The 27,329-nt window shown below is 34.0% G+C and overlaps 1 protein-coding gene across 3 annotated transcripts in view; it reads right to left on the bottom strand.

The window, feature by feature from the left end:
• FILIP1 (filamin A interacting protein 1) overlaps positions 1-27,329 on the bottom strand; it is a 261,103-nt gene that overhangs the window by 138,642 nt on the left and 95,132 nt on the right. For all 3 annotated transcript variants that reach the window (XM_051997281.1, XM_051997280.1, XM_051997283.1), the window contains exon 2: positions 19,117-19,398. In XM_051997281.1, coding sequence (XP_051853241.1) covers positions 19,117-19,392 — 276 coding nt within the window. In that variant the 5' untranslated portion in view covers positions 19,393-19,398. The remainder of the gene's footprint in view (positions 1-19,116; positions 19,399-27,329) is intronic.

Below are 27,329 nucleotides of genomic sequence, written 5' to 3' on the forward strand. Positions count from 1 at the left end.
CTCTACCTCACAGACATCTGTATAAGGAACATATTATATGAAAAAAGTTCATGATCCTCGCCCATAACAATAATTCAAATTTGTATAATGTTTTAAAGTTTATAAGTTACTTTCTTTAAAGTAACCTTGAGAGGGAAGTATGGCATGTACATCTCCTATTGTAGATAGATGGATAGATAGACAAAGCACTAGGAATACAAATGCAAGGAGATAACCAAAAAATAAACTAGTCTTTACATTGAAGAAATTTCTATGTTAATGAAAGAATATGATACATTATATAGGTCTGGAAATGAAAGGAATGGAGTAGGTAAAACCAAGAGTCAAGAGTGAACATGGATAGCTTTGAGTTTTTCCTGAAATGGTGGTCCTTGATGGGAACTCACCATTTGGAAAAAAGAGGGCTAAAGAGAGGAGAAATCTCTAGGGAAAGAAAGCTGCTGGGGTAATGGTAGAAAAGTCCCAAAAGTAAGCCTCAAAGAAGGAAGATGAGTAAGTAGAGAGGACCTGGACACATCATGTAATTGATTAAAATGAGACTTGGAAGAGTCTAAGTGACTTGGCCATGGTGACACATGTAAGAAATGTTCATATCTTTTTTATTCTATGTCTAACAAAATCAAATGCTGTTAGTTCAGAGTAATAATAGGAATGAGGTGTTCGTTGAGAATCAGAGGAGCAGTTGAAAATGTTTCCTAAATATTACTTGTGAAGAGTGACAAGTTTTATAGGAGATATAAGCATGGCATCTTTATTATAGAAAAATCTCATTCACATTGAATAGGACTGATTGGATGAAGTATTTCTCAGTATTGAGTTACATGATTCCTTGTCCTAGAGCTAGGACCCTGGGAGGAGCAGGGGGCGGGGAGATCATATGATCTCTGGAGGAATGCACTTTGTTTTTTTGTTTTTTTTTTTTTTTTTAATTTAAATTTTATTTTATTTAATAATAACTTTGTATTGACAGAATCCATGCCAGGGTAATTTTTTACAACATTATCCCTTGCACTCGCTTATGTTTCGTTTTTGGAGGCATGCACTTTGAACCCTGGGATACTGGAAGTTGCAGGAAATGATGTGATTTGTGGGAGACAGACAACATCGGTGACCATTGGTCAAGGATGGTTACATCTTTGTAGTCTATCCAGTGAGAAGGCTTTTGCTTTTAAGTCCTGGACAAGACGGAAGCTGGCCAGACTCCACCAGCACATGGCAGAGTTGGGATGGTTCCCAGAGTTTAAATAAATGCTTTCTCTTTGTACCTGAAGATGTCTCTGATTAGTTAATTGAGAAAAAGGTTCTTGTACCCAGCCTCCCCACACAGTTTAAACTCCACTAATTCCGGATTTGCCATAAATTGATTAATAGATATTGGTCCTTTTCACATTCTCTATGGGGGAGGAAGGAGGATCAAAGAGGGGCAACACATTTTCTAAGTAAATTAATAGTATAGATATAAGCTCACTTCCCATCAAACCAAGGATGGTTTTTCTGAGGAACAATCCCGAGACTCTCAGAGCTACTAATGCACAGTGAGCTGTGACTTCTAATTGCCTGAGAGATTTATGAGCTTTCTGTATTTACATCTTTAGGAAAACCACAGGCAAGGAAAATGTTTAGACTCCTTAACAATCAAAGACTTTTCTAAGAAACAATTCTGTAGCAATATTTGCATTCAAATAATGAGTGTGCTAGTTACAAATGACTCATCTTTTTTCTGATATTAAAACCCAATTGATGTTATAAAACTGAATGTTGTATTATTTGAGAAATGAGCCCATAGCTTTGCATGGGAAAATTCCTGTGGGGACTAATATGTTCTTTTTCATATCTCTTCCATCTCTTCTTCTTGTGCCCAGATTTTACTGTGAGAAATTTTGCAAATTATATATGAGGTCTTTTTAGAAAACTGTAGGAGTGAAAGAGATGCAAAATTAATTTTTCAACTCTCCAAAAGAAAGAGACAGGATTTTTTTTTTCTTTTTAACTGTTGACCTCCCTTGATTCCAAGGGAAGGAGAAAAGACAGCTTTATAAGGACTTTCTCCAATCTGCTACATTCGCACATTTGAGATCAGAGGAACTTAATGTTATACAGGAGACATGTGTCTCTGAAGTAGGAGTTTTTAAAAGGAGCACTAGAAATGCATGGAAAAGGGGAAAGAAGTGGAAGAAGAAAGTCAGAAATAAAGCAAAATGATATGCAATGTCCAAGAGGTTTGGCAGGTACTGAAATTTCTCCTCCTTTCGCACCTCCTACCATGGTCAGGTGCTGACAGGATACTTCAGTAGTACTGAAACAGCTTTAGGAGGATGCATTAATCCTATTGCTGCCTGGCTTGGGACATTGTACACTTGTGCTTTTATAATTCTTGGAGACCACACCCATCTTCTATGAGAGCAGATTCCTGACCTTTCAGAATTCCTGTGGTGAGCACAAATTGTTACCTAGACAACAAGACTTTCTATCATCACCTGAGGGGAAATTCTTAATCCACTGTGTAGCCCCACCCAGATTGACAGGAATAGACTGGGATGAGATAAGACTCATAATTTTCCATCCTCAGAGGTTGGGTATTGGTTGTTTAAGACCTTAGGTCTTAAGAAGCGTACTGTTTGTTTGTTTGTTATGTTAATTTTATCCCATGTTTCTATGTCTAGTCAATCATCATTCTTTACCCCAACAATAGGATAAAATATAATTGGCATCAATTATATATAATATATATATACAATATAATTGAGATCATTCAATCAGCAATCATTTACTAAATTCCTATTATGTATATTAAATTTTATAAATTAAATTAAATTCTTATGTATATATACATATAGATTGTATGTATATATGTATGTATGTATGTATATATGCATAGGTTGTATATGTGTATTTATGTATTTTTATATGTGTATATATATATACACCTGTGAGACATTCACATATACTGCAAAGATTACATATGCGACATATTTATATACATGCATATAAGGTAGATGGGGAGAGGGAATTTGCACAGAGGGTAATAGCTTTTGGGGAATTGAGGAAAGACTTCATGTAGAAGAGTTTTGAAGGAAACAAGGTATTCTAAGTAGAGGTAAGGAGGAAACAATTTCCAGTTATGAAGGGAAGTTAATTTAAAGGCATAGAATCCAGAGATAGACTGCTATATATGAGGAACAGAGGCTAGAGAACAAGAATCAGAGTGGGAATGAATGTTCAGAATATTAACTTAAGTAAATATGAAATGAAGACTTTAAGAGTCTGAAAATAATTTGGATATGCTCCCATAATAATTAAGTAGATTTAAGTAAGCCCTCAGTAAAAACAACTCCTCAAATTCCTTATTTTTATTTCTTTTGTTGTTATTCAGTTGTTCAGTCATGTCTGTCTCTCATGACCATGTGGATGATAGTACACCAATACTATCCATGGGATTTTCTTGGCAAATATACTGGAGTAATTTGCCATTTTCTCCTCCAATGAATTGGTTAAATAACTTGCCTAGGGTCACACAGCTAATAAGTGTCTAAGTCACAGGGGTCCTCAAACTTTTTAAATAGGGGGCAGTTCACTGTCCTTCAGACTGTTGGAGGGTTTTTACTATAGTAAAAATAAAAACTTTGTTTTGGGCCTTTAAACAAAGAAACTTCATAACCCTGGGTGAGGGGGATAATCGTCCTCAGCTGCCACATCTGGCCCGCGGCTGCAGTTTAAGGACCCCTGCCTCAGCTCTTTCTGACTCCAGACCCAGAGATCTATCCAGTGAGCTACTTAGATACCTTTATTTCATAACTATGCTTTCATAATTATATTTTCTTTGTTCATAATAGATATTCACTGAAGAGCTATTGATTTAATGTCACCATACTGAAAGTGTCTTGACTTTGCGTAAATTTTAAATTGAAATAGGATGAAGGAAAAACTTCCTATTTTATACAATGGATGCCTAAGTCCTAAAACTCTCTTTTTCTTTCTGAAGATTGTCTAAACAGGGACAACTGGAGAGTAAGAATATGAAATAGATTTTAAGGAACTGAGGATATGACGAAGCTGGTCAGTTTAGAGCACAGTCACAGTTGGTTTTTATAGATAGTTTAGTCACTAACATTGGCCTAACACCTCTGAAAGAGCAAATACCCCAAATATCTAACACTGTATTTGATCACTTTGACAGCCAGCAGGTGTTGCCAGAATATTTGGTCTGGCTTAGGGCTTCCTTGGAACATCCTCATTCTTGAACACCAAGCCAAATACTCCATGAAAGACAAGGTCAGAGATCATTTGGCTGGACCTCTATATTCAAAATGGGATGTAGAAAGAACAAAGAAATTCTCATCCTTTTTTCTTAGTATATGTCATTGCAAAGCTGTTCAGCTCAATTTATTGGGAATGCCATATCAACTTTCCTGTTATGAGAAAATATTTCAGGGCTACAAAGACACTGTGTCCTTTAAGACATGAGACTGACAAGACAAAGAGTAAAAAATGATTCAATATAAAATCTTAATACTTCAAAAAACTCTGGTTTGGAAAGTGGGAGTATACCTTCAATGTCTAGGACTTTGTAGATAGTATTTGACAATGGCTAATAAAAAATTCAGTATCTTGTTATCAGCACAGAAATAAGTCACTCTGAATTTGAGTAGTCTGGTCCTTGGATGACTGACAGACATATTATCAGATTTTCAATTTAAATCTTTCCAGATTGACAAGAGTTATCAGCACTTGCATCCCACTGGCACAATCTTTAAGAACCATATAGATGTCTACAATAATCAACCAAGAAGCATTTATTAAGAAACTACCATGTGCCAAGCACTATGCTACATACTGGGAACAAAATAGGAATCATGAAACCATTCATGACCTCAAGAGCCTTGCATTCTATTAGGAAGAGAACATGCCCTCAACCTTTAAAAAACAGGGATAATTGGGAAAGGCATTAACAAAATGGTGATGGCAGGAAGGACGGAAAAAACCTGGAGAAGGTGGAGAAGATAAACTTTGAAAGAAACCAAGGGTTCTAAGAGATAGAAGCAAAAATAAAGTCATTCAATGTTAATAAAAAATAAGTATATGAAAAGATAATTAATGATGTACATAATGTGTACATTAATAGTAGCTATATTTAAGAAGGGGAGGAGGTACTTTGAAAAGTAAGTGCAAATTGGACCCATGTTGGAGAAATTAATACTAAGAGTGATATGTTCAGACTTAGAGGTAAAAAAGGATAAAGAAAGGCCAATGTCTCTTCAGTTTATTGGTGATGAGGAAGATCAAATACAGATTCATAGATACATTGATCCAGCAATGGGAAGGACTTTTGATAATCAAATTAATCCCCCTTATTTTTCAATAAAATTTTTCTTCCTTCCTTCCTTCCTTCCTTCCTTCCTTCCTTCCTTCCTTCCTTCCTTCTTTCCTTCCTACCTTCCTTCCTTTCTTCCCCCTCTCTCCTCTTCTTTCTTTCTTTCTTTTAGGTCTTTCCTATCTCATCCAGAATGGAAATAGCCATTCATAAACTCAACACCAATGCAGATCTATACAAAAGACCTAATCAGCTCCATTTCTAGCTAAGAAATCTAGTGCCCCATGCTTATCCTAGAAGTTTATTGTTATTATTGGCACTTTACTTCATGAGATACCTAATGGCTTTAGCCCTATTGCTTTTCAAAACTCCTGAATGCAAGCCAGCCTCAGCCTCATCAGGAGCAAAAATTCCAGGCATAACTTCTTTTAGTTTTTTTTTTCCTTTTTAGAAGGAGGGAGGATTGAGAGAAGAGAGAAGGGAGGAGAGAGAGAGGGAGAGACAAACAGAGGAGGGGGGGAGAGATCTACATTCAGTAACATTTAGAATAAAGAATATTTCTCACTTTTTTAAACTAGAAAATTGTGGATTTTTTTCCTATTGAGTTTGCTTTTCTGTTTTTTTTTTTTTTTTTTAATTTTGTCTATCATTTGTTTAACTATTTTTTTAGTGAAACTTCTGCCTTCTAAACTCTTTAGAGTTTTACCCAAACAACACACATACACCAGAGCCTTTACCGAAACCTCAAATGGTTTCAGTATACATGGGTGAATCAGCTTTTGAAGACTGTGTCCAGTCAGATTGGAACCTGATTACCATCAGAAATCAAGCTGTCATTTTGTGGTCTTCTAGACTTAGTAGAGATAGACTATTTCGGCATGCCAACTGTGGTGGTGTCAAGTTGCTGGGAGTAGCTCTGCTTGGAATGACCTCAGGTCTTGTGATGCTGACTACAGAGCTGATAAAGCCCAGGTGAATCATCAATTTCAAAAGCCTCAAAAAAAAAAAGTTGAAAATTTCATCCTTCAGAAGTGTAGGAGGCCAAAGAGAAAGAATAGCCACAAACAATGGAACTCATTTAGGAAAAGAAAATAAAACCCCTCATAAATAAAGAAAAAAAGCTGCAAAGTGAGTTTTTTAAAGAAAGGGTTTTTTTCTGTACTTAGGTGAACAGGCAATGCCGTATTGAATAAGAATAAAGAATTGATGATCACTGGCACACAGAGGATCTTGTTTCCTTAATTATGTTTAGGTCTCCACTTCAAAAGACAAACAAAACTCAGGTCATCTGATTGGGTTTGTCATTGTAGAAGCTCATGAATATTATCAAAAATTTGATAATAATATCCAATAGCAATATTATTATGAGCTTTGGTACTTATTATATTTTATTAAACTCAAAATATTTTCTAAACTTTGCTAAATTCATTTTGGCAACCAACTTCTGGAGGGAGAAAATATCAGAACATATAAGGAATTTAATTAGTCAATCATTAAGCATTTATTGAGTTGCTATTGTAATCCCAATGTTGAAACTCCTTCATCACATAGAGATGTCATATATGTACTCAAAAACCTCTCATTTCTTTGGCTTGTTGCATTTAACTGGTAGAGATCTGAGAATATTAGCATCTGGTATTTTAACTAAGAGGAATCACTAGCTCCTCTTTGAAGCACTCAGAATAACCTAATCTAGTTTTATTTGCAGACAATTGGACACTCACCTCTGAGTACACAGAGAATCAATAAATACCTCCCAACCACTCATCCAGCTAGTAACATTTCACTCTCAGAAATATTCATGACTTATAGTACTGCCCTGGAAAGAACCCCAGCAAGGAGAAATGATAGTTTTTATTGTTCCCCATTATTCCTGACATCTTCTACAATTTTCTTAGCTTTTTTCAGTTGATATCATTCCTTGTTATTCCTTGTAAGTTTTGTCTTTCAGTTTCAATATTACTGTCTTCCAAGATATGATCCATTCACCAGATGACAGTCAGTGTTCTTCCCAAAACACCAGTTTTCTAGCTTCTGGTCCCTGTGGAGCAGCAACCACTCTGGATTTAGAATTCAGAAATACATCATAGGGCCAGGATACCTCTGTTCTTTGAAAATCTACTTTTGTACACAATGGCTCCACATCTGGTTCCCTTTTTGCTAAAAGGCAGCCAGGTTGCTATAGAGGTGTTCCTTTTTGCATTTTCAAGTCTTTATCTTTAGTTCTATATAGGGTGATAATGTAAATATCATTTTTCTCCTCTCTCAGCAACAGGGATATGCATTTCTGGCATTTGTCTGTCTCTATTTGCTAGATCTTGAAATTTGGGAAAGAATCCCCAGTTTCATCCCAATTCTGCTTCCTTCCCTATCTTCCTTCAATGAAACTGAACTAGTTTATTTAAATTAATGCAAAGTGTAGTAAATTCTTCCTCTTCTATTTTGCTCATGCTCTTTCCAGTGCCTGTATCTCTCAATATTTTGAATTCCTATCTATTCTGTAATATCCAACTCAAATAGTATCCGCTTCATAAAATTTACTCTAATCTTTGCCATCTCAAATTTCACATAGTATTTTGCATACATAAATATAATGAAAAATTATCTTTAAAATTATTTATGATATTTCATTCTGATTACATTATCTCTTTCATCCCCTTTCCAGAAAATCATCCCCTATAACAAAAAGTGAATAAGAGAAAAAACATGAACATGTCTTATAATATTTTACATTATAATTATTTGAATGTGTATGCCATATGTCCATGTTAGACTGCAAGCTACATGAGAATAAGAATAAGAATAATAGTAAATAGTAATAGCTAACATTTATGTAGAATTTACTATATACCAAGCACTGTGCTAAGTGTTTTACAATTATGTAAATATTGTATCTCCTCTAATATATATACTTAATATATGTATGTAGTTTAAAATTTATTAAATTGATAGAATGATAAAAAGAATAACATGACTGGAGTAGAAAGTTCTAATATGAGGAATACTAAAAAGATAAATCACACTATAAAGATGAGGAATGCTTAAAAAAAAAAAAAAGATAAGCAACAAGGTGGTACAATTGATAAAACACTAATCCTGGAGTTAGGAAGGCTCTAGTTCAAATCTGAACTCAGGCACTTAACAGCTATGTGAACATTTAATCTGTTTGCCTCAAACTGAGGCAAAATTTATCTGTAAAATTAGCTGGAGATGGAAATGTCAAACCACATCAATATATTTGCTAAGAAAACCCTCAAAATGGGTCATAAAGAAATGGACATGACTGAAACAACAGAACAATACCACAAAAAGATGAGCTTAAAGAATAAAGAAAGCCAGTTGATAAATATCCCTGAATTGCTGTCTGGGAAGTTTGAATTTGACTTTATAAGCAATAGGAAGTAACTGTAGATTCTTAAGCAGGAATCTGAAATGAGGAAAGAGTTTTTTTTGTTTGTTTGTTTGTTTTTTTTTAGGAAGATTTGTGTGTGGAATAACAATGTGGAGGGAATAGCAACGAAGAGACCAAGCAGGAGATGTGCAGTAACAGATGAGTTGGAAAGAACTTAGGTCCAGTAGGAATGGGAAAATCATTTTAAAGAAATAAACAACAGGAGCTGGTAAATAACTGAATTTGACAAAGGAAAGAGAAGAATGCAACCATTAATTCCAAGATTAATTAAAGGAAACTAGAGAGTACTCCAGGGGAAAGAGTACTCTATTTTGCCCAGAAAACCTGGGTTGAAGTCCTGAGTTTGCTCTTCACCAGTTGTGTCACCTTGGAAAAATCACTTTACTTTTCTGAGTATTTCCTCAAATGTAAGGGCTGAACTAGAATATCTTTCAGATCCCTTAGAGGTTTGACATGCTATGTCTCTCTGTTTATAAGTTGGAAAGGAGATACAATTTGAGATAGATGATGAGTTCTGTAGAATAGAAGGTAACAACCAGAATGTTATCCAAATGCATGTATTCTTTAGGCATCTAGAGTTCTAGGTTGTAGATGCAAATTTGTGAGTCACTGATTTAGAATTATCACTGAATTGTTAATAATGGTGACAAAAGTCAAAAAGGCAACTAGGTAGTAAAGTGGATAGAGGATAGGGATTGGAGTCAGGACAACCCTTCTTTATGAGTTAGAGACATATTTCCTAGCTGTGTGACTCTGGGAAGTCACTTAATCCTATTTGCCTCAGTTTCCTCATCTGTAAAATGAACTGGAGAAGGAAATGGTAAACCACTCCAGCATCTTTGCCAAGAAAACCCCAATGGGATCATGAAGAGTTGCATATAACTGAAACAAATGAAGAATAACTAAACATATAGTACTTTAAAAGTGACTAAGTGTTCAATATAGAAGAAAGAAAAAGACTAAAACAACTCAACAAGAATAAAGTGTTCAATATATTTTATCTTATTTGATCCTTATGTCAACCCTGTGAGGTAGGAACCATTATAATCATTTTACAGATGAAGTAACCAAGACTGAGAAAGATTTAATTGATGCCCAAAGTCAAACAGCTAATAATATCTGAGGCAGGATTTAAATTAATCATCTTCCTAACTTTGCCTAGCATTCTCTTCACCTAATTCCTGGTAAGAATAGATGAGGGAGGGAATAGAAAGAGAGAAGCAGACAACTAAGGATTCAGCTTTGGGGAAGCCCAGAAGAAGGAAAAAGAAGAGATATCTATAAATCCCCTTTTGGTTTAATTGAATTCAAGAAACTTTTTTTTAAAAAGTACTTACAATATTCAAGGCATATTCCAGGAGCTAAATGTATAAACACTAAAACTGGCTTTCCTTATACTCAAATAGCTTACATTTAACTGAATAATTTTCTTCAGTGTAATTCTAAGACTTTTCCACATTTAGACCTGGCAGAGACCTTAGAGATCACTTAATTTAACAGCTCAGGAAACTGAGCCCAAAGAAATTAGGAATTTTCTTAAGACCACACAGGTAGTAAGCGGCAAAGTCATAAAAATCCCAGATAATCCAACTTCAAATTAAGCTCTATTTTCACTAAACTGATCTGCTACCAACCAGCAAAACGCTGTAAATGATTTTCAGAAATTTGAGACCTCTTTTCACCTTTCACCCAATCATACTTAATAATATACTTAATACTTATAGCATTACTTAATAGTATCAATAACAGCATGATATAATATAACAATAGCATAAAAATAGTATAATATAGTATAAGTATACTCAGTGTGAAATTGAGACTGAATGTCAAGAAAGGTGATTTTGCCTCTGAATATTTGTAAAATCCTCAGTATTTCAGAGAAAAATACAAATGATTTGGTGATTTCCAATAATTTTGATAATTTTTTATTACTTCTTTCTTTTCTGTCCTCTTTTGGAATGAATATAGTATCATCAGCTGCAATCAGAATGGGAAAATGAGGGAATGAAAATGTGATTGGTACTATTCTACAATAGCCAAATGGAAGTATTAAGAGAATTTAATATATAAGGTGATGGATTTTTTGATGTCATGAAAAAAATTAAATTCATATCCAGTTTCTGAATAAAATTATTTTTGCAAGCGAAAACATGTGCCAAAGTTCAGTTTTATGAGTTTTTGGTGTGAGTTACATTTCCTTTGAACTCAGGCATTTTTAGTACAGCCAAGGTGCCTGGCTCTTTTAAAGTCTCTCTGGGCTATTTTTAGACAATTCAAGAAATTAATCATGGGACTTGAAATTATGATTTGGCTATGCCATTGCATTACTTTCAGTTTAGTCTGAACAATGTGTAACTATTTTTTTTTTTTTATCCAGAGAGTTAAAATGTTCCAAATCATTAGAAAGTACATATAACCTGTGAATAAGTGTTGGAATATGTTTTGCCTTTTTTCCAATACTGCCATCACAGGCAATAGACACTGCTTTTGAGTACAAGTAACATTGACTCATAAAACTGAGTAACAATGGTTTTAATAGATGTTGTCATATTGAATACTTATGTTCTCCTAACTATATGGAATGAAAAGCTCTCAAATATAGACACTTAGCAGAAAAAATCAAAATAAACACATGCCATTCCTATCATTCTATCTACATCCTGAAGGTGCCTTCAGTGAGACTGCAGAGAAGCTGACATCTCATCACTTTTGTTCAGTTATAAAATGCACTCATTTTATCCACTTGCTAATATTCTGCCAAATACTAAGCATCAAAGAACAATAATAGGAGAGAATGTTGCCTCCAGATTTTTTCTCTCTAAATTCCATTGAATATAATATGTAAAACTTGAGAACAATAATTTTAATGCCAAAATGCTCCCATTTACACTGAAGATTAGCACAATGTTTAATATCTCATGTTATCATCACAACAATCTAATTACTAGAAGTTAAGGGATTACGAGAAGTCACTTAGATAGTAACCATTAGGAATGTGATTCAAACCCGGATTTTTTCTGACTTCAAATTCTTTCTTCCCTTAGTGATTCTGGAAATAGTAGGCCCCACCATAGTTGACACAATCAGTGGCACTATAATAATGGAATAAGACTAGGTACAGAATTGCAAAGTCTGAGAGATATGAAGAGATACACATACATAATTTAAGATGCATAGGAAATAGATAAGCAAGAAAATTATAGCGTATGAAAGGAAGAATAATTTTAAATATAATTCCTCTTTGTTAGGCTGATGATTTTTGTATTCTTCTAAAATTCTGTGCTCTTTCTTACCTCTCTACTTTAATCCCAAATACCTCTAATGCTGAAATGCCCATTTTCTTCTCAGCCTACCCAAATTTTACTATTTCTGAAGGATCTTCTGAAATTGTAATTTCTTTGAATCCAGCTTGACAAAAAGAGCTATCTCAGTTCTTTTTTTTCAGAGGGTCCTATTCAGGGACAATGACAATCCTTATCAAGTAAAGTATTATCTGACCCTTTAAAGCAGAGTTTCTTAATCATTTTTTATGTCATGGACCCCATTGTCAGTCTGATAGAGACTATGGATTTTTTCTCAGAATGTTTTTAAATGCATAGAATTATAAAGACAGCAACTTATATTGAAATATAATTATCAAATTTTTTTTTTAAAAGAAGTTCATGAATAATGGGTCAAGGATCTTTGCTTTAAAGATCTGAATATACTTTTAAAAATTCTGATGGCTAGAAGCAAATAAGAAACATTAGCCAAACTAGATATCCATGGATCAAAGCTCATAAAAATATTCTGTAGTAGAAGAAAAGACAAAGGGTTGGAAATAAGGAAATAATTAGCTTGCTGCTAATTAGCTCTATGAAATGGGAACACTAGGTTTGGAATTAGAGGTCCTGGGCTTAAATCCTGGTTTTGCCATTCCTTGTTGACCTTGAAAAGTAATTTAACTTATTTGGAATTTAGTTTCCCCATGTGTAAACTAAGGGAGATGGATAACAAAATTTCTAGGAGTTCTTCAAATTCTAGCATTCTATGTTATCCTATAGGGACTCACTGGGTCTATGTTCTATTATGGGGGTTCTCTCAGAAGGTGTGAGAGCAATATATAATGAAATAGAAAAAATTTGTCCATCTTCTGGGCAAAACAACCAAGGATCTACCTTACATAGAGGTAATTACATTTCAGGAGACTAATCAAAATTTACTATACATTGAGTGAAAAAATGAGCACTAGTGAGTGAACTAGAAAATAATGGAGACCTGCAGTTTTAAGGTTATGGAAAAATAGCTTCAGAGCTGGAAGAAAATCAAGAAGGCAATTAATGTAACTCCTTTATTTTACAAAGGAAGAAATGGATGCCCAGAAAAGTGAATTGACTGAGATTACTCATGTAGGAAGTAGGAAAACTGTTGTTCAAAACCAGGTTCACAGGATCTTTGAGATAGAAAAAAACTTTGAGGTCATCTAAGCGAATCCCTACATTTTACAGATGAAGAAATTGAGGGAGATCAAATAAATTCTCCAAGGTCAGGAATTTGAACTGCAGATACCCTGACTTTCAGAAACAGACAAGTCATTTCTTGCTGGGATTTTAGAAAAGGAAGAAAGGATCAGAACCAATAGTTCTGCTCAAGGTGACTGACTACTGATGAAAGAAAGCACCAGGAAGAAAGTCTTGGCCTAGGCTCTAGATTTTGGTATCTTATTGAAGGTGGGAGAACCATGCCAATGGAATGAGAAATGAGTTCATATCAAGCCCCAGATGAGATAGAAGAAAATTCAGCAGGAAGGAGCTAAGGAAAGTAGATAACTCTACCCACCAAAAGCTGAGACAAATAGCAGTTGTTTGGGGCCAGGATTAAAAATGTGAATTTTTTTGAATTATGCAACTATTAACCTTTTCATTTCTTATTGTAATATAGCCTTTTCCGTTGTATGTTCCCTCCCAGTGCTTTTCAGTAATACCCAGTAAGTACCCAAGGGGCCTGGCTCTGTGGAACAATGGAAAGGTTAGGAAAAATCAGTTTTGCCTTTTCTCCAAATCTGACCAGTTTAAGGAAAAGTGGTAACAGCTCAGAATCTGAAGGGAACACCAATGAGCTAAAACCTAAGCTTACTAATGGAAACAAAAACAACAATAATGGGATTAGAAGACATGGAAGAATCCTTGCCTTCATTAAATAATAAACAGGTGAAACAGTTTTTTCAATGTAAAAACTCTAAATTCTAATTCCAGTCTTGTAAGCAGATTCTGTTTCTCCTTTCCCTAATATTTAGCCTGCCAAAGATTTTCATCTATCTGTCAAATCTTCATCAACTCTACCTATACTGTTGCCATTCTATAAATCCTGTTCTTAGATATGCACTCTCTTCTTGGATCATGAAATTGATCCTATAAGATTTGTATAAAATTACTTAATTCCTCAACATATGGAAAATCTGGATTTACCATATATTCAGAAAGATCATTTAAAGGTTGAGTATTTACTTTGCAAAAGAATTCTAGTGTGTCTACCAAACTGAATAAATCATGATATAAAGATATCATAGAATATTATTACTTCAAGAGAACATGAAGAATTTGGAGAAAAAACAGGAAGATGTGTATGAACCGAGGCAGAATGAAATGATCAGGATCAGGGGATTCATTATAAAGACTGATTGCAATAACATCAAGTAAAAGAATGGGTAAGATAGGTAGCTGACCTTAAAATAATCTTATATTGCTGAATTAATTTCCATATGCTATCATGGAATGGAAATACTGGTATTAGACTCAGACAGTTTTAATAAACTTTTTTCTTTGTGACAAGGGATAGATAATTCAATGGATAAATGTTTTTAAGCAAATGCCTGCAATGTATAAACAAGAAACATCAATAAAACTTATTTTAAATTCTTATAGATTCTTTTAAATGGGTTAGTTTTCTACTTCTAGTCATGCCATAATTTTCTTTCATTGGATGGTTGTCAAAGAAGGGGTGGTGCTTCATAAAGGAAGTTCTATGAACACTAAATCCCCGTGTTCAAATTTTGGACTTCTCTACTGCCTCTGGAATTTTCCTGGTTTGTGACTGAAAAGGCTACATCTCAGTATAATTTATTTTATCTTGTTTTGTTCACTTTATGTTTTGCTACCACATTGAGATTTCAATACCCCTAAATAGGTAAATGAAGAAACCTATAGCTATTTCTCATGATAATCTATATTAGTTAAACTAGAATAGGGATGGATAAAGTATTTCTTTTAATTTTTAAAATATCAAAATGAGTATTGATTCCTTATTTAAAAAATTATAAATGTAGACCAACAATAATACATACTATCTTTCTCTTGACAGATATGTGAAGGATTCAACATGCAGATTGAGATGTGGTTTTTAGATATGGTCAGTGTAGAAATCTTTTTTGCTTGACTATGCATATTTGTTGCAATGTTTTATTTTTTTTTCCATTTTTTTTTTCAGGAAAAGGAGAAGAGGAAGGAGGGGGAGAAAATAAATACTTGCTAATTGAATATGTTTTAAATATGTGTATATATACTTAAAACAAGCTATACATGATAGAGACTCACAATATCCTATACAATCCTCTTTTTGTATTCTTGGTAAAAGGAAATATTCATGTTTGTGAAGTTTGTCAAATTCATTACAATAAGAAAGAAAAGTTTAAAAATTATAATCAACAAGTACAAATAAAACAAGAAATAAAATCCAAAATCAAACCTTACACTTCAAATTATAAACTTTTTGATAAATATGTAAGGCATTTAACTAAATAATAGCAGTAAGAGTTTATTTACTTTACATGTTCTTAAGTTAAGTTAAGTGATTGCTGGCATCTACATCTGTGATTTCCTGAATGTGGAAAATCCTTTCACTGAAGCAGATCTATGATTCTTCTGTAGTTCAAATTCTTAAAATGTTTCTCAAAGTACTGAGAAATTAAATGTGACTCAGGGTCACATATCTAGGCTAATGTAGATCAGAGGCAAAACAAATCCAAATATCTGTGACTCATAAAGGTATTATCCATCCACTACATCATGCTGCCTCGACTGTCTGTCTGTCTTTCCACATAGTTCTTTATATCTCTCTTTAATCTTATCTAGTTATGCATCTGTCTTATCTATCCAGCTAATCTTTTCTAATCACATATCTCTTATTTTATGTATCTACCAATCCATCCATCTAGCTATGCACATTAGATAGATATAGATATAGATAAATTAACAAGATTTAGCTTCAAGAACTGCTTTTAACCCATAAAGTCTGCATAACAAAGAATGAGTAACTTAATCATGAGTGTACCATAGCTAGATATATTTTTGTATACTTAGTATATGACATGCATGTATAAATGTGCATATATGTATATTCTTTTTGTAAATGAATGTGAATATGGTTGTTCTTTTTTGTCCTTTGTTCTTGAAAAGGATTATGACATCAGAGAGGTGATGCCATGACATGCAAGTGAGTTGGATTTAAAGGCTATATAAAGAGCTGTACAAAGTCACCTGCCTCACTTTCCCCTAGAGATAGCTGGGTCCAATGGCAAGATAGAGATCAAGATGATTGCAGAGGGTTCTGAATAAAATGGGATACTTTGGCCCTTTTAAGCTAAGATCTTCAACATGTTTCAGTTTGACTGAAGTCGCGCCCATTCAGTGATTAAGGTGAATGTGTACATACTTATGTATATACAAATTGAAGCAGCTAGATGACACAGTGGATAGAAAGGTGAGCTTGGAATCAGAAAGATATGAGTTCAAATATGATCTCAGAAACTTTCTAGGAAGTCACTTAATCTTTGCTGGATACTGGAGAAGGAAATAGCAAGCCATTCTAATATCTTTGCCAAGCAAACCTCATGGACAAATGTCTACAGAGTCACAAAGAATCAGAAATTATTGAAACTTAACAACATCAAATCCTTAAGAAAAGTTCTCAGCATATTTAATAAAACATTTTTTTCCTCCAAAATGAATTTACACACAACTTTTATAATGTAACTATTGTATTAAGAGAGACATCTATCCTCAAAAATCTGCCAAGAGACATTAGAAAGGCAGAGAAGAGCTGAGTTTCTTTAAGTCCCATTGTTCAATTTATATTAGACTATAAATATAAGCTACATTTCTTTCTTCCTTCTTGATTGTTGGTAAGATTTAAGCATAATTGTCCATAATTATGAAATGCTAGATCTGTATTTGTTATTACAATAAAGTAAATACATCCTAAGACTCCTGAATGCTCTGCAAATCAAGAATGATATAATATATATCCAAGAATGATATAATAAATATTCAAGTTACTGACTCAAAAATCAATACTTTGTTCATTACACCAGAGAGTTCAGTGAAAATACATTAGTTATTCCATGGGAAGACAACAGTGTCCCTATTGAAGACTATTTCAACATTTAAGACCAACTTAATCTGACTTCCTGAAATGAAATTGTTAATGTTAAATGTTAAGGTTAAAAAAAAACCAAACTATCTTTTCTGGAAGTGGATAGTAACTATAAAACTCTGGTAAATTTTCATCTTTTCATTGAAATGACAGTGTAATTTTTCCTGACCTACTATTTTCTTGATCTAATAGTGTTAAGCTCCATTATTGTCATGGTGTTTTTATACATACATACATACACAAAAATAAATAAATAAATATATAAAACAAATAGTGTTCCTGCCTTCATTGTGGATTTCCTTCTCTCTTTTTACATGTGCACATGTACACACACATGCATATTTACACAAAAGATAGCACTGAATTAATATCTATTCAAGTGAAGAATGTAGATCACAAAAAACAATCTCTAATGAAATCACTGATAAGCTGACAAGGGCATTAATTCAGCTTACTCTTTTCTAGAATTCATATCATTTACAGCAAAAAAAAAAAAAAAACAGGTTCTTAACATGAACACAATAATTTTATCTCTCAAGATAAGTTCTCTTCTCTCACTTCTGGAAATATTATTAGCCAAGAGTTAAAAATTTTGGTGGCCACATGATTATTACTAGTGACCCCAACTTTTGGTCTAAAGAGAGAGAGTTAGTTCAAGGCTAAAAAAGAGAGGAAAACAGACAGATGTAAAAACAGAGAGACAGAGTCAGTGGCAGGAAAAAAATCAGAGAAGGATAATGAGGATCAGTCTAGGAATCGGCAGAGCTTAACTTTTATCAATCTGCAACTTGCTTTGTAATATTGAATAAGTCACTTCATACTAATTATGTGCAGAATCTTGTCCTAATTTAGTGAGACTGTGGTTTACAATTCCCTGTGGAGTCTTATAACTGAATGTGAGAGTCATAAAATTATGGTTATCAGAATGTTTGATATGTATAATTATTTTTATATACCTCTATATCCTGAGTCAAGTAAAAATGTCTTGGGCAAAAATGGATCACAGGTACAAAAAGTTTAAGAAGACCCAGTGATGGAAGAATTTACCTCATGAAGAAATTTCAAGGAACCAACATTTTTTAGAAACCCCAAAGTTAAATCTAACACCCCTACTCAATGAAATATTCTGTGATAGCAACGGAACAGTAGATGGTTAGCATATTCCTACTCCTTTTATTCTTATTTCTATACTTGTGATATTGAATCCTTGACTGCAAAGTGCAAATCCCCTTCCTGAACTCAGTTTTTCTCTGTCCTTAACACCATCTAACTTAATCCTATTCCAATGTTACACTTCAGATATACTTGCCTATTTTATGTTGTCCTCAGTAATACCTTTCCATAATTTACAAATTTTATTTCATTGTATATCATTTTCTCTCTTGTTTTTTCCATCTTCCTGTTCTTACTAAGAGTTGGCTTCTTCTAAATGACATTGTATACTTGGTCATCTTTTTCAGGATTACTTTTGTTCCTACCCCTGATTTACTGTTTGGGATGGTGGAATCAGAATACTCCACTCCTGGGGTCACATGATATACATAAATCATGTGTGTCTTGTACATGTTTATTTTTACATTGTCTCCCTTATTAGAATGCACATTCCTTAAGGAATTTTTGCTTTGCTTTTCTCTCCAAACTTAGCACAATACATTGTAAATATCTGTTGATTTGCTGGTTGCCCCCATAGCCACTTCAAGACTCTCCCACTACTACCAACATTCAACAATCTTACTTCTTTTTATTTTCATGCAATACAAATTTATTGCTTATTCTAGATCCTGGTCATCATTATCTATAGCTTTTCCCAGGATAACCTCCACTTTTTTTCACTGTTAATTACTCAAATATTCTAACTTCCCAGTTCCTCAACTCTTCTCTACTCCATTTTATGCATTATATATATATGTACTATATATACACATATATATATAATTCATTTATTATTAGATGGGAGTAATAACTTAGAAAAAGTGAGTCTTACCTGCAATTCTCCCTCCATTATACTAAGCAGTCGGATGAGATCTTCTTTGGATAACTCTAGAGATTTCTTGTTCCCCTCTTCTCTTTCTCCAGATGTTTTCAAGTGTCGTTTGACAGTAGCTGAGACCATGACATCACCCTCCTTTTTATTTGCTTTTTTCTTTTTCTTTGCATCTTCTGGAAGGTTTTTATCTTCAGCAATGGTGAGGGTAGAGGGTTGAGGGTAGGACAAATGCCCATTTGATGAGCTTTCACCTCCTTGATTTCGGGATCTCATTCCCACCTACAATACAAAACACACACACACACACACACAAAGAAAACATGGATTTGAATACTGTGCAGAATTATTTTACTCCAAATACTTAGTATTTTGGAACAGAGTTGATGCTTTACCAGATGAGGTGCATCAAAACTTTCCCCCATTTGCTCTAACTATGGCTTTAAGTGAAAATATCAACCATCTTTAGGAAATTTCCTCTTTGACTCTGAACCAACTAAATAGATATTCAGTATTCCAATTTTGAAAAAAAATTGTAATATGTAGTAGATAGAATGAACAGGAAAGATCTCCTTGGGAGATAGAAATATGTATGATGATTTATGTGAGTCTGTATATATGAAAGTGAGCAGGTGGAAAGTTATGATGATATGGAATTATTTTTTCCACAGTCTCTGTTATTTTCCAGTTAATCATTTATACAAACCAAAACAAGGGAGGACTAGAATTGGGAGGCACAGAGATCTATTGAAAATAAGCCACTTTGGAGTAGCATAAACATCAATAGAGAAGCCTTAATAATAAAACACTTGAGCCTTTGCATTTGTTTTGCACATATCTATGTTTGGATATGGGACAGCTAGGTGATACAATGGAGAGAGTGCTAAACCTGAAGTAAGGAAGATTCATCTTCCTCAGTTAAAATATGACCTCAACCACTTGCTAATTGTGTGACCCTGCGCAAGTCAGTTAACCTTGTTTGCTTCCGTTTCCTTGTCTAAAAAAAATTGAGTTGGAGAAGAAAATAGCAAGCCACTCCAGAGAGGGTGAGAAAACAAAGATGAAACCCCTAAGTTGCAAACCTAGGGGATCAGGAGAATGATGGAACTCTTAACAGTGATAGGGACGTTAGGAAAATGGGAATATTGAGGGGGAAATAATCAGTTCTATTTAAGTTTAAGATGTCTATGGAACAACCACTTTGAAATTACAATAGACAGTAGGAATATTAGACTGGAGGGAGAACAGCAGAGAAATTATGGCTAGATAAAGAGATTTGAGAATCAATAGCATAAAGATAATAATAGAATCCAAAGTCAAATAGAGAGTTTCGTGGTAGATCAGACTAGTACATATTATAAAAGGTGTATTTACACAGGAGTAACATGCAAAGGGCTTTATCAGAAAAATGTGAGATGACATGTCTCTCCACTTCAAGGAAGGACTGTTCATATTACAAGAGAAAGGGACAAATCATGGACAACCTACATGCTCTACCAATATTTAGACAATGTTAAGAGAATCAGTATCATAAAGTTACAGAATATGAGAACTTGAAGGGATCACAATGGCCATCTAGTTCAATATAGATAAAAAAGAATTATAGAATATTCATCAAAAAGCTAGGCTTCAATATCTCCCAGAAGAAAGAATCATCATCTCTTAAGGCAATCCATCCCTTTTTGGAACAATTCTAATTGTTAGGATGTTTTCTTGAAAACAAACCTCAATTGAGTTCTACTGCAGCTTCTACATATTACTCCTCCATATGGCACTCTTCACTATATAACAGCTCTTACAAGTACTTAAAGATAGTTATGATGTTCCCCCAGAATTTTAGACTAAATATACTCATTTCCTTCAATTGAAAAAGTCTTTTTTTTTTTTAATAACTTTTTATTGATAGAACCCATGCCAGGGTATTTTTTACAGCATTATCCCTTGCATTCACTTCTGTTCCGATTTTTGAAGAAAGTCTTTTTAGCATGTTGAGTGGACCCCCAATGGCAAATAAACAGGAAGACATGGAAAATATATGTATATATGTGTATGTGTATATATATATATATATATATATATATATATATATATATATATGTGTGTGTGTGTGTATATATGTGTGTGTGTGTGTGTGTATATATATATATATATATATATATATATATATATAGTTGTATGTTGCACGTTATCTTCTTAGACTATAAGCTCCTTGAGAACAGGTATCATCTTTTACTTTTCTTTCTATCCCCAGCTTTTAGCCTAGTTTCATGGTAGGTACTAAATAAATGACTTGTATAACTAAAAGGCTTCACTGCTTACTCATTATATTTTCCTAATTTTCTGGATTTTACCTACAATGCTACAGCAACTTATTCACAGTGAAAATTCATTCCACTCCAGTCTTTTCACATTAGAAGTATAATCTGCCTCTTTAGCCCATTTCTTTGGCTGGTTCCCCCCACAGCCTACATTTTCAAGGAAACATCCTGGCTAGCTTTCATTCCTCTCCTGACTCTACTCCTGATTCCCCCGATTTTCCTTAAATCATGCTTTTTCCTCCTCTTCCATCTCCTCTCCCTGCTTTCTAACTTTTATGTCTTGTCTTTCCCTCCCCCCAATTGGAAAACAAACTTTTGTGACCTGGGATTGTCTTTCTGTGCATTCCCAGAATTTGGCACACTGTTTGGCACATAGTAATCAGTTAATAAATGCCTTTTGACTTTACTTGAAAGGAACATCTGCCTAGATAAAATCACAGATTCATTGGAATATTGAAATATTGGGGCCCCTGAACCCATAATGTTATATATACAGCAACTTACACTATTGAATAGCTTTCAAGTAGAACAATATGCCATAAGTCCCTAGCTTTTTGAACACAATGAAAAGTATTCTCTATACCCATTCCAGATTAAGTACAAAAGCTATGTTATCTGAAAGCAGATCTCCATTCTGATGCAATGCCTAGGGGAAAGTTTTTCACAGTACCAGGTTTATAATAGAAAAAATAAATATTATATGATGTTTCCTCTCAGATAGGAGCCATTTAATTCTGGTTACATGTATTGAAATCTACATCTCTCTTCCTTTTCTGAACTGGGTCCTTGAAATTGAATAGCTCTGTTTCTGTGACAACCCCAAGGGCCCCAAATATTGTACACAAAACATCATAGAAAATCTGGTTAAGCTGACCCTCCCTTCCCTGCCTTCATTTTTTATGGCACATTCAGAAAACAGTTCTCACAATCCCGTGTGCCTTCCCTAGTGAACAAAGTATTGTTCTCCTAGGTATTTCCTTGTAATGAAAGCCAGAGCATTTCATAGCACATCTACTGTGTTTCATCACAGCATGTTTGTAGGAAAGAGGGCTGACTCGAGAAGAAAAAAAAATGATGAATAGAAAGATTCAAATTTAACTCATGACCTATTATATAGCAAAAGAAAGACACATGGGCTTCCCAAACTGCAATAAAAGTCACTCCCTAGGACTCCACCTCTCCCATATTGGAATTCCTTTGATCTGAAATAATTTTCTCTGGAAGATCTGGAGTTGCTTTGTGATGATGGATCAAATTTTGACTTGAAGGATTCATTGTATATCATACATGGGTGAAAATCTAGGCAACAGTTTGCAAAGCATAGGAAATATGGTCATTTCTGCACACCATCATATTGTTACTTTATATAGTCATCTGTTTCACATATTTGCCTAATCTTCTTGTTTCACCTACTGCTACTTCTTTTGGGCCGCTGCAGCACCACCTTGAGCACACACAATCATTTACACACTCACATATATGTGGAAAAGAACACAAGTATCTGCTTAAATATCAGTTCTGTTTCAAAGTTGTTGTAACAATATCTTTGTGAAGCATTAATATTCAAGGATTTGTGATCCTATTAGAGTGATTACTCAGTCCACTGACTCAGACTTAAATTATCCTATAACTTAGCAGAAAAACTTTAGAAAGTATTGTTTGAGGCTTACAGGGATTGAATGACTTACTTAGGATAGCACAATTAGTGTCAGAGGCAGAATTTGAATCTGAGTCTTCCTGATGCCAAGACTACCATTCTTTCCATTTATGTTGCCTATTTTCAATATTATAGGTAATTTTTTTAAATGCTCTACACATTTCAGGATTATCTGAATTTAGCATGCATTCAATGAAGAATGCAAGAAAATAATTTCTATCCAGTTAAACTCAAAGAGGCATCAGAAATGTCATAGTGGATAAAGAACTAGACTTGCAATTGCAAAAGACCTGGGATGCATAATGCCATCCACATTCAGAAAAAGAACTATGAAGATTGAATGTGTATTTCACCCTGTTATTGTTGTTCTTTGTTTTCTGGGGTGGTTTGTGATTTTTTTCCTTTTTGGTCTGATTTTTCTTATACAATATGACAAATATGGAAATATGTTTACAAGAATTACATGTATTTAACCTATATCAGATTGCTTGCTGTCTTGGGAAGGGAGGAAGAAAAATGTGTAGCACAAAGTTTTACAAAAATGAATGTTGAAAACTATCTCTACATATATTTAGTAAAATAAACTATTATTTTAAAAAATGAACTGACCTTGGAGTCAAGAAGACCTAATATTTGCTGGCTATGTAACCCTAAGCAAATCACTTAAAACTCTCAGTACTTTGGTAATTCTCTAAGACTATATATTATAAAGCACCAATCTTCAATGAAAGAGAAAGTTCACTCATCTAGAAATTGGTATACCAATGATATCACTGGTGGAGTCCCTATCCCCCATCCCCTAAAATCAGTGAATAGATAAATTTATTTTGGTCTTAGCAAACATTTTTTCAATGTCCCACAAATATTTCATATTAATTTTTCTTTGTCACATGCATGTGGATTTTAGCTACCTATTTATTTCTTTGGAAATCAACCAATTTCCTATCTTTATTCTTCAGTAAGTTCAACAGGCTGTATCTATCCTGGCTCCATAATTCATATATGGAGGGATAGAAAGCAATAAACTTATTAACTTTTATCTATAGTATTTTTTTCCCCTACTTTTCCTCCAGGAAATGACACCATTCGGCTCCTCTCTGTCTCTAAGCTTTTCCTTTAAAGGATAGTCATAATCTCACCTTGGTCTTGTAACTCCACTGTCCTTTCTACTTCACCATATAGCTTCCGTGACACTATTAATATCTGGAGAGACTATTATCAGGCTGACCAACTTTTCTTCACAGTGTTTTCTGTTAACTTAAAATGTTCATAATTTTTCTGTGTAAGATCCTAAGTATAAGTCATGCTTAACATCATTATCTTTTAAAATTTGTATTTAACCACTTAATGGTCAAAAGGACAGTACTATGTCCCTTCTTTGGTCTCTTCAGGTAGAATTTCTGATTTAATATCTAATATGTTTAATCATCATCAGCTCTGTTTTTCTGAGTCTGCAGTCATGGCAATGTCTCACTATTAGTACCAGTGAAGGATATGGAGCTTAAGTATGTCTTGGAGAAAATGCCCCTAAAGGAGCTGAGGCATGAAAATTTCAGAGCACAATAGAAATTCTCAGAGGGTGTTATATAACATTGTTATTGTTATATAACATATGTTGTTTCAAATATATACATTATACATAATATATATTGCTATATAATATGCTTGTTGCCACTTCAGGACATGAAGTAGTTTGGAGTGAAGGAGAGTGACATCCTGCTCCCAAGAACACCAAGGTCTAAAAGGATGAAAAGTATTCAAAAAGCCAGTAATCCCAGGGATTCAGGGGTTGGGAAATGAGTGCTCCACAAATTCTCCACTTCTGTGTGTGACTCTTTCCCTGACGTGCTAAGCATTAAAATGAGAAAAGATGAAAAGAACAAATGTTATTGCATATCTCTTCTATCTATTGTATTCTATCCCCTCTGATGCTTCTGATAAATGCAGACATTACTAGAATATGTTGTTACATCAGCAGCATCACTGGAATTAGATGATGTAGAAATTTAATCACCCCTCCTGCTCAGACTTACCAAGGCATTCATATGGTATTTTGTTGCTTGATGTTGTATCTTTAACAGAGACAACTAAAGCATTAAGTGTAAAAAGAGCAAGACGTGTTTCAATCAAAACCATTGGCTTCTATCTTGTTAATTCATATTTGGAGATTTGTATTTAGCAGAGGTGTCAGAAAACATTGTGAAGTCAGGTAGGGCTAAACAATATCATCACGTCTTTTCTGTACTTGTTTTTAAAAATATCCAGAACAATAACTAGGAATAATTGGACTTAAGACAAATGGAGTTGGTGGAAAATGCATGGTTTTCTTGATTAGAATATGCTTGAGAGCAGACCTATCTTTCATTTCCATATTCTTCCCACCCCAGGCTTAATATAGTTCTTGGCAAATACTAAGTCCTTAATAAATTTCCTCTACCACACCCCAATTTTCCACTCATTCTCTGGATGGTCTAACCAGCAGATCTTTTCTTTAGGGTACTTCTCTTACTGAGTTCACCTTTGGCCTCCTGGGATTGAAGGGTAGGGATATGTTGATGCTGACATAGGGGACTAACTACTTGACAGCCTGGGAGTGATCCCCAGTGGCAGCATGACTGATGAAAGCACATAAGGTAGTCATCAAAGACCATTTTGTGAAAAGCAGTTGAGAAAGAACCCCCCAGTAAGGAAGCACCCCATCTTTCCTACATTAGCACTTTAAAGCAATTCTATGGTTTTTTGTGGGGCTTTTTTTGTTTTGTTCTTTTTGGAAAATCATAGATAGCAATGACATTCATTTCTATCTTGCTAGGGCATCAGCATTTTTTTTTTGTTTGTCCTCTTACATTTCTAATAGCTCTCATTAGAGCAATACATTTGCCAAATAATTCCCCAGTTTCCATAATTATGGAAATTGGTGAACATCCATATTACTTATTGGGATAAGAATTAAGTAAAGACAACAAGAAGGGACCACCTGAAATCACAAAATATTGTCTGAGGTCGCACTTTGGCAAACTAAATGAGCTAGTTCTAAGGCAAATGTAGGTATAACTTACAGAAGCCATTTATACCATTCAGAAACTGCTCATTCCTTTTATTCCTGTGGGTCAAGATAATTCGTTTGTAATAGCAAATAGCTAGCATTTCTATGGCACACTTTAAGGCTTACAAAGCATTTTAGAAATATTTCATTTTATCCTCAGAATAATCTTGGGAAATAGGTGCAATTATTTTATTCCTAATTTTCAGATGAGGAAACTGAGGTAGATAGAAGATAATCTTCTCAACATTACATAGCTAAAAAGTATCTGAGGCCAGATTTGGATTCAGATCTTTCTTACTCTAGGTCCAACTCTATCCATTATACCACCCTGAAGTCCCGATCAATTTATCTAAAGTTACACTGTAGATATTTTTACTCATTAATTTATTCAACAAAACTTTTATAGGCTTTTATTAGGTACAATCAATATTGTGCCATCAGTTGGGGAATGACTGAACAAGTTGTGGTATAAGATTGTGCTGGAATATTATGATGATATGTTATATGATGAGCAAGGATGGTTTCCATAAAAACCTGGGAAGATGTGGAAATTGATACAAAGTGATGCAAGCTGAACCAGAGAATTTTATACATAGTAAGAGCAGTAATGTAAGGATGAGCAAATATGAAAGATCAAAACAATGATCTAAGACAATTCTAAAGGACCCGTGATGAAAAAAAAAAAAAAGGTTATCTACAAGATCTGATGAAATCAAAGTACAAATTGAAGCATATATTCCACTTTATTTTCTTGCTTTTTATTATTTTTTTTGGTGCAACATGGCTAATATGGAAATATGTTTTGCATAATTTCATGTATATAATTGACATAATTTTGCTTGTATTCTAAATGAGTAGAAGAGGGGTGAAAAAGAAGACAAAAACTCAATTTTCAAAAATTTTACATTATAAATAAAGAAACAAACAAATAAATAAATGCAGTGCTATGTCTTGTGCATAGGAGCTTATAATGTAGTTGGTACTCATTTTTTGGTTGATTTTGGAGTGTGTTTCATGGTTTGTTTGGGTTTTTTTTGTTTGTTTGTTTGTTTTGTAGAGGCTATGACAATTTAGAATGCTAGAAAAACTTAAGGTTCAAAACCTGTCTGAGATACTAACTTTCCTAGGCAAGTCACCTTGATGGGGGAACCCTGTAACTGTCCTCCTTAAAACTGCCCTTCTTGACTTTTGG

The sequence above is a fragment of the Antechinus flavipes genome, chromosome 4 (assembly GCF_016432865.1).
Source record: "Antechinus flavipes isolate AdamAnt ecotype Samford, QLD, Australia chromosome 4, AdamAnt_v2, whole genome shotgun sequence".
NCBI lineage: Eukaryota > Metazoa > Chordata > Mammalia > Dasyuromorphia > Dasyuridae > Antechinus > Antechinus flavipes.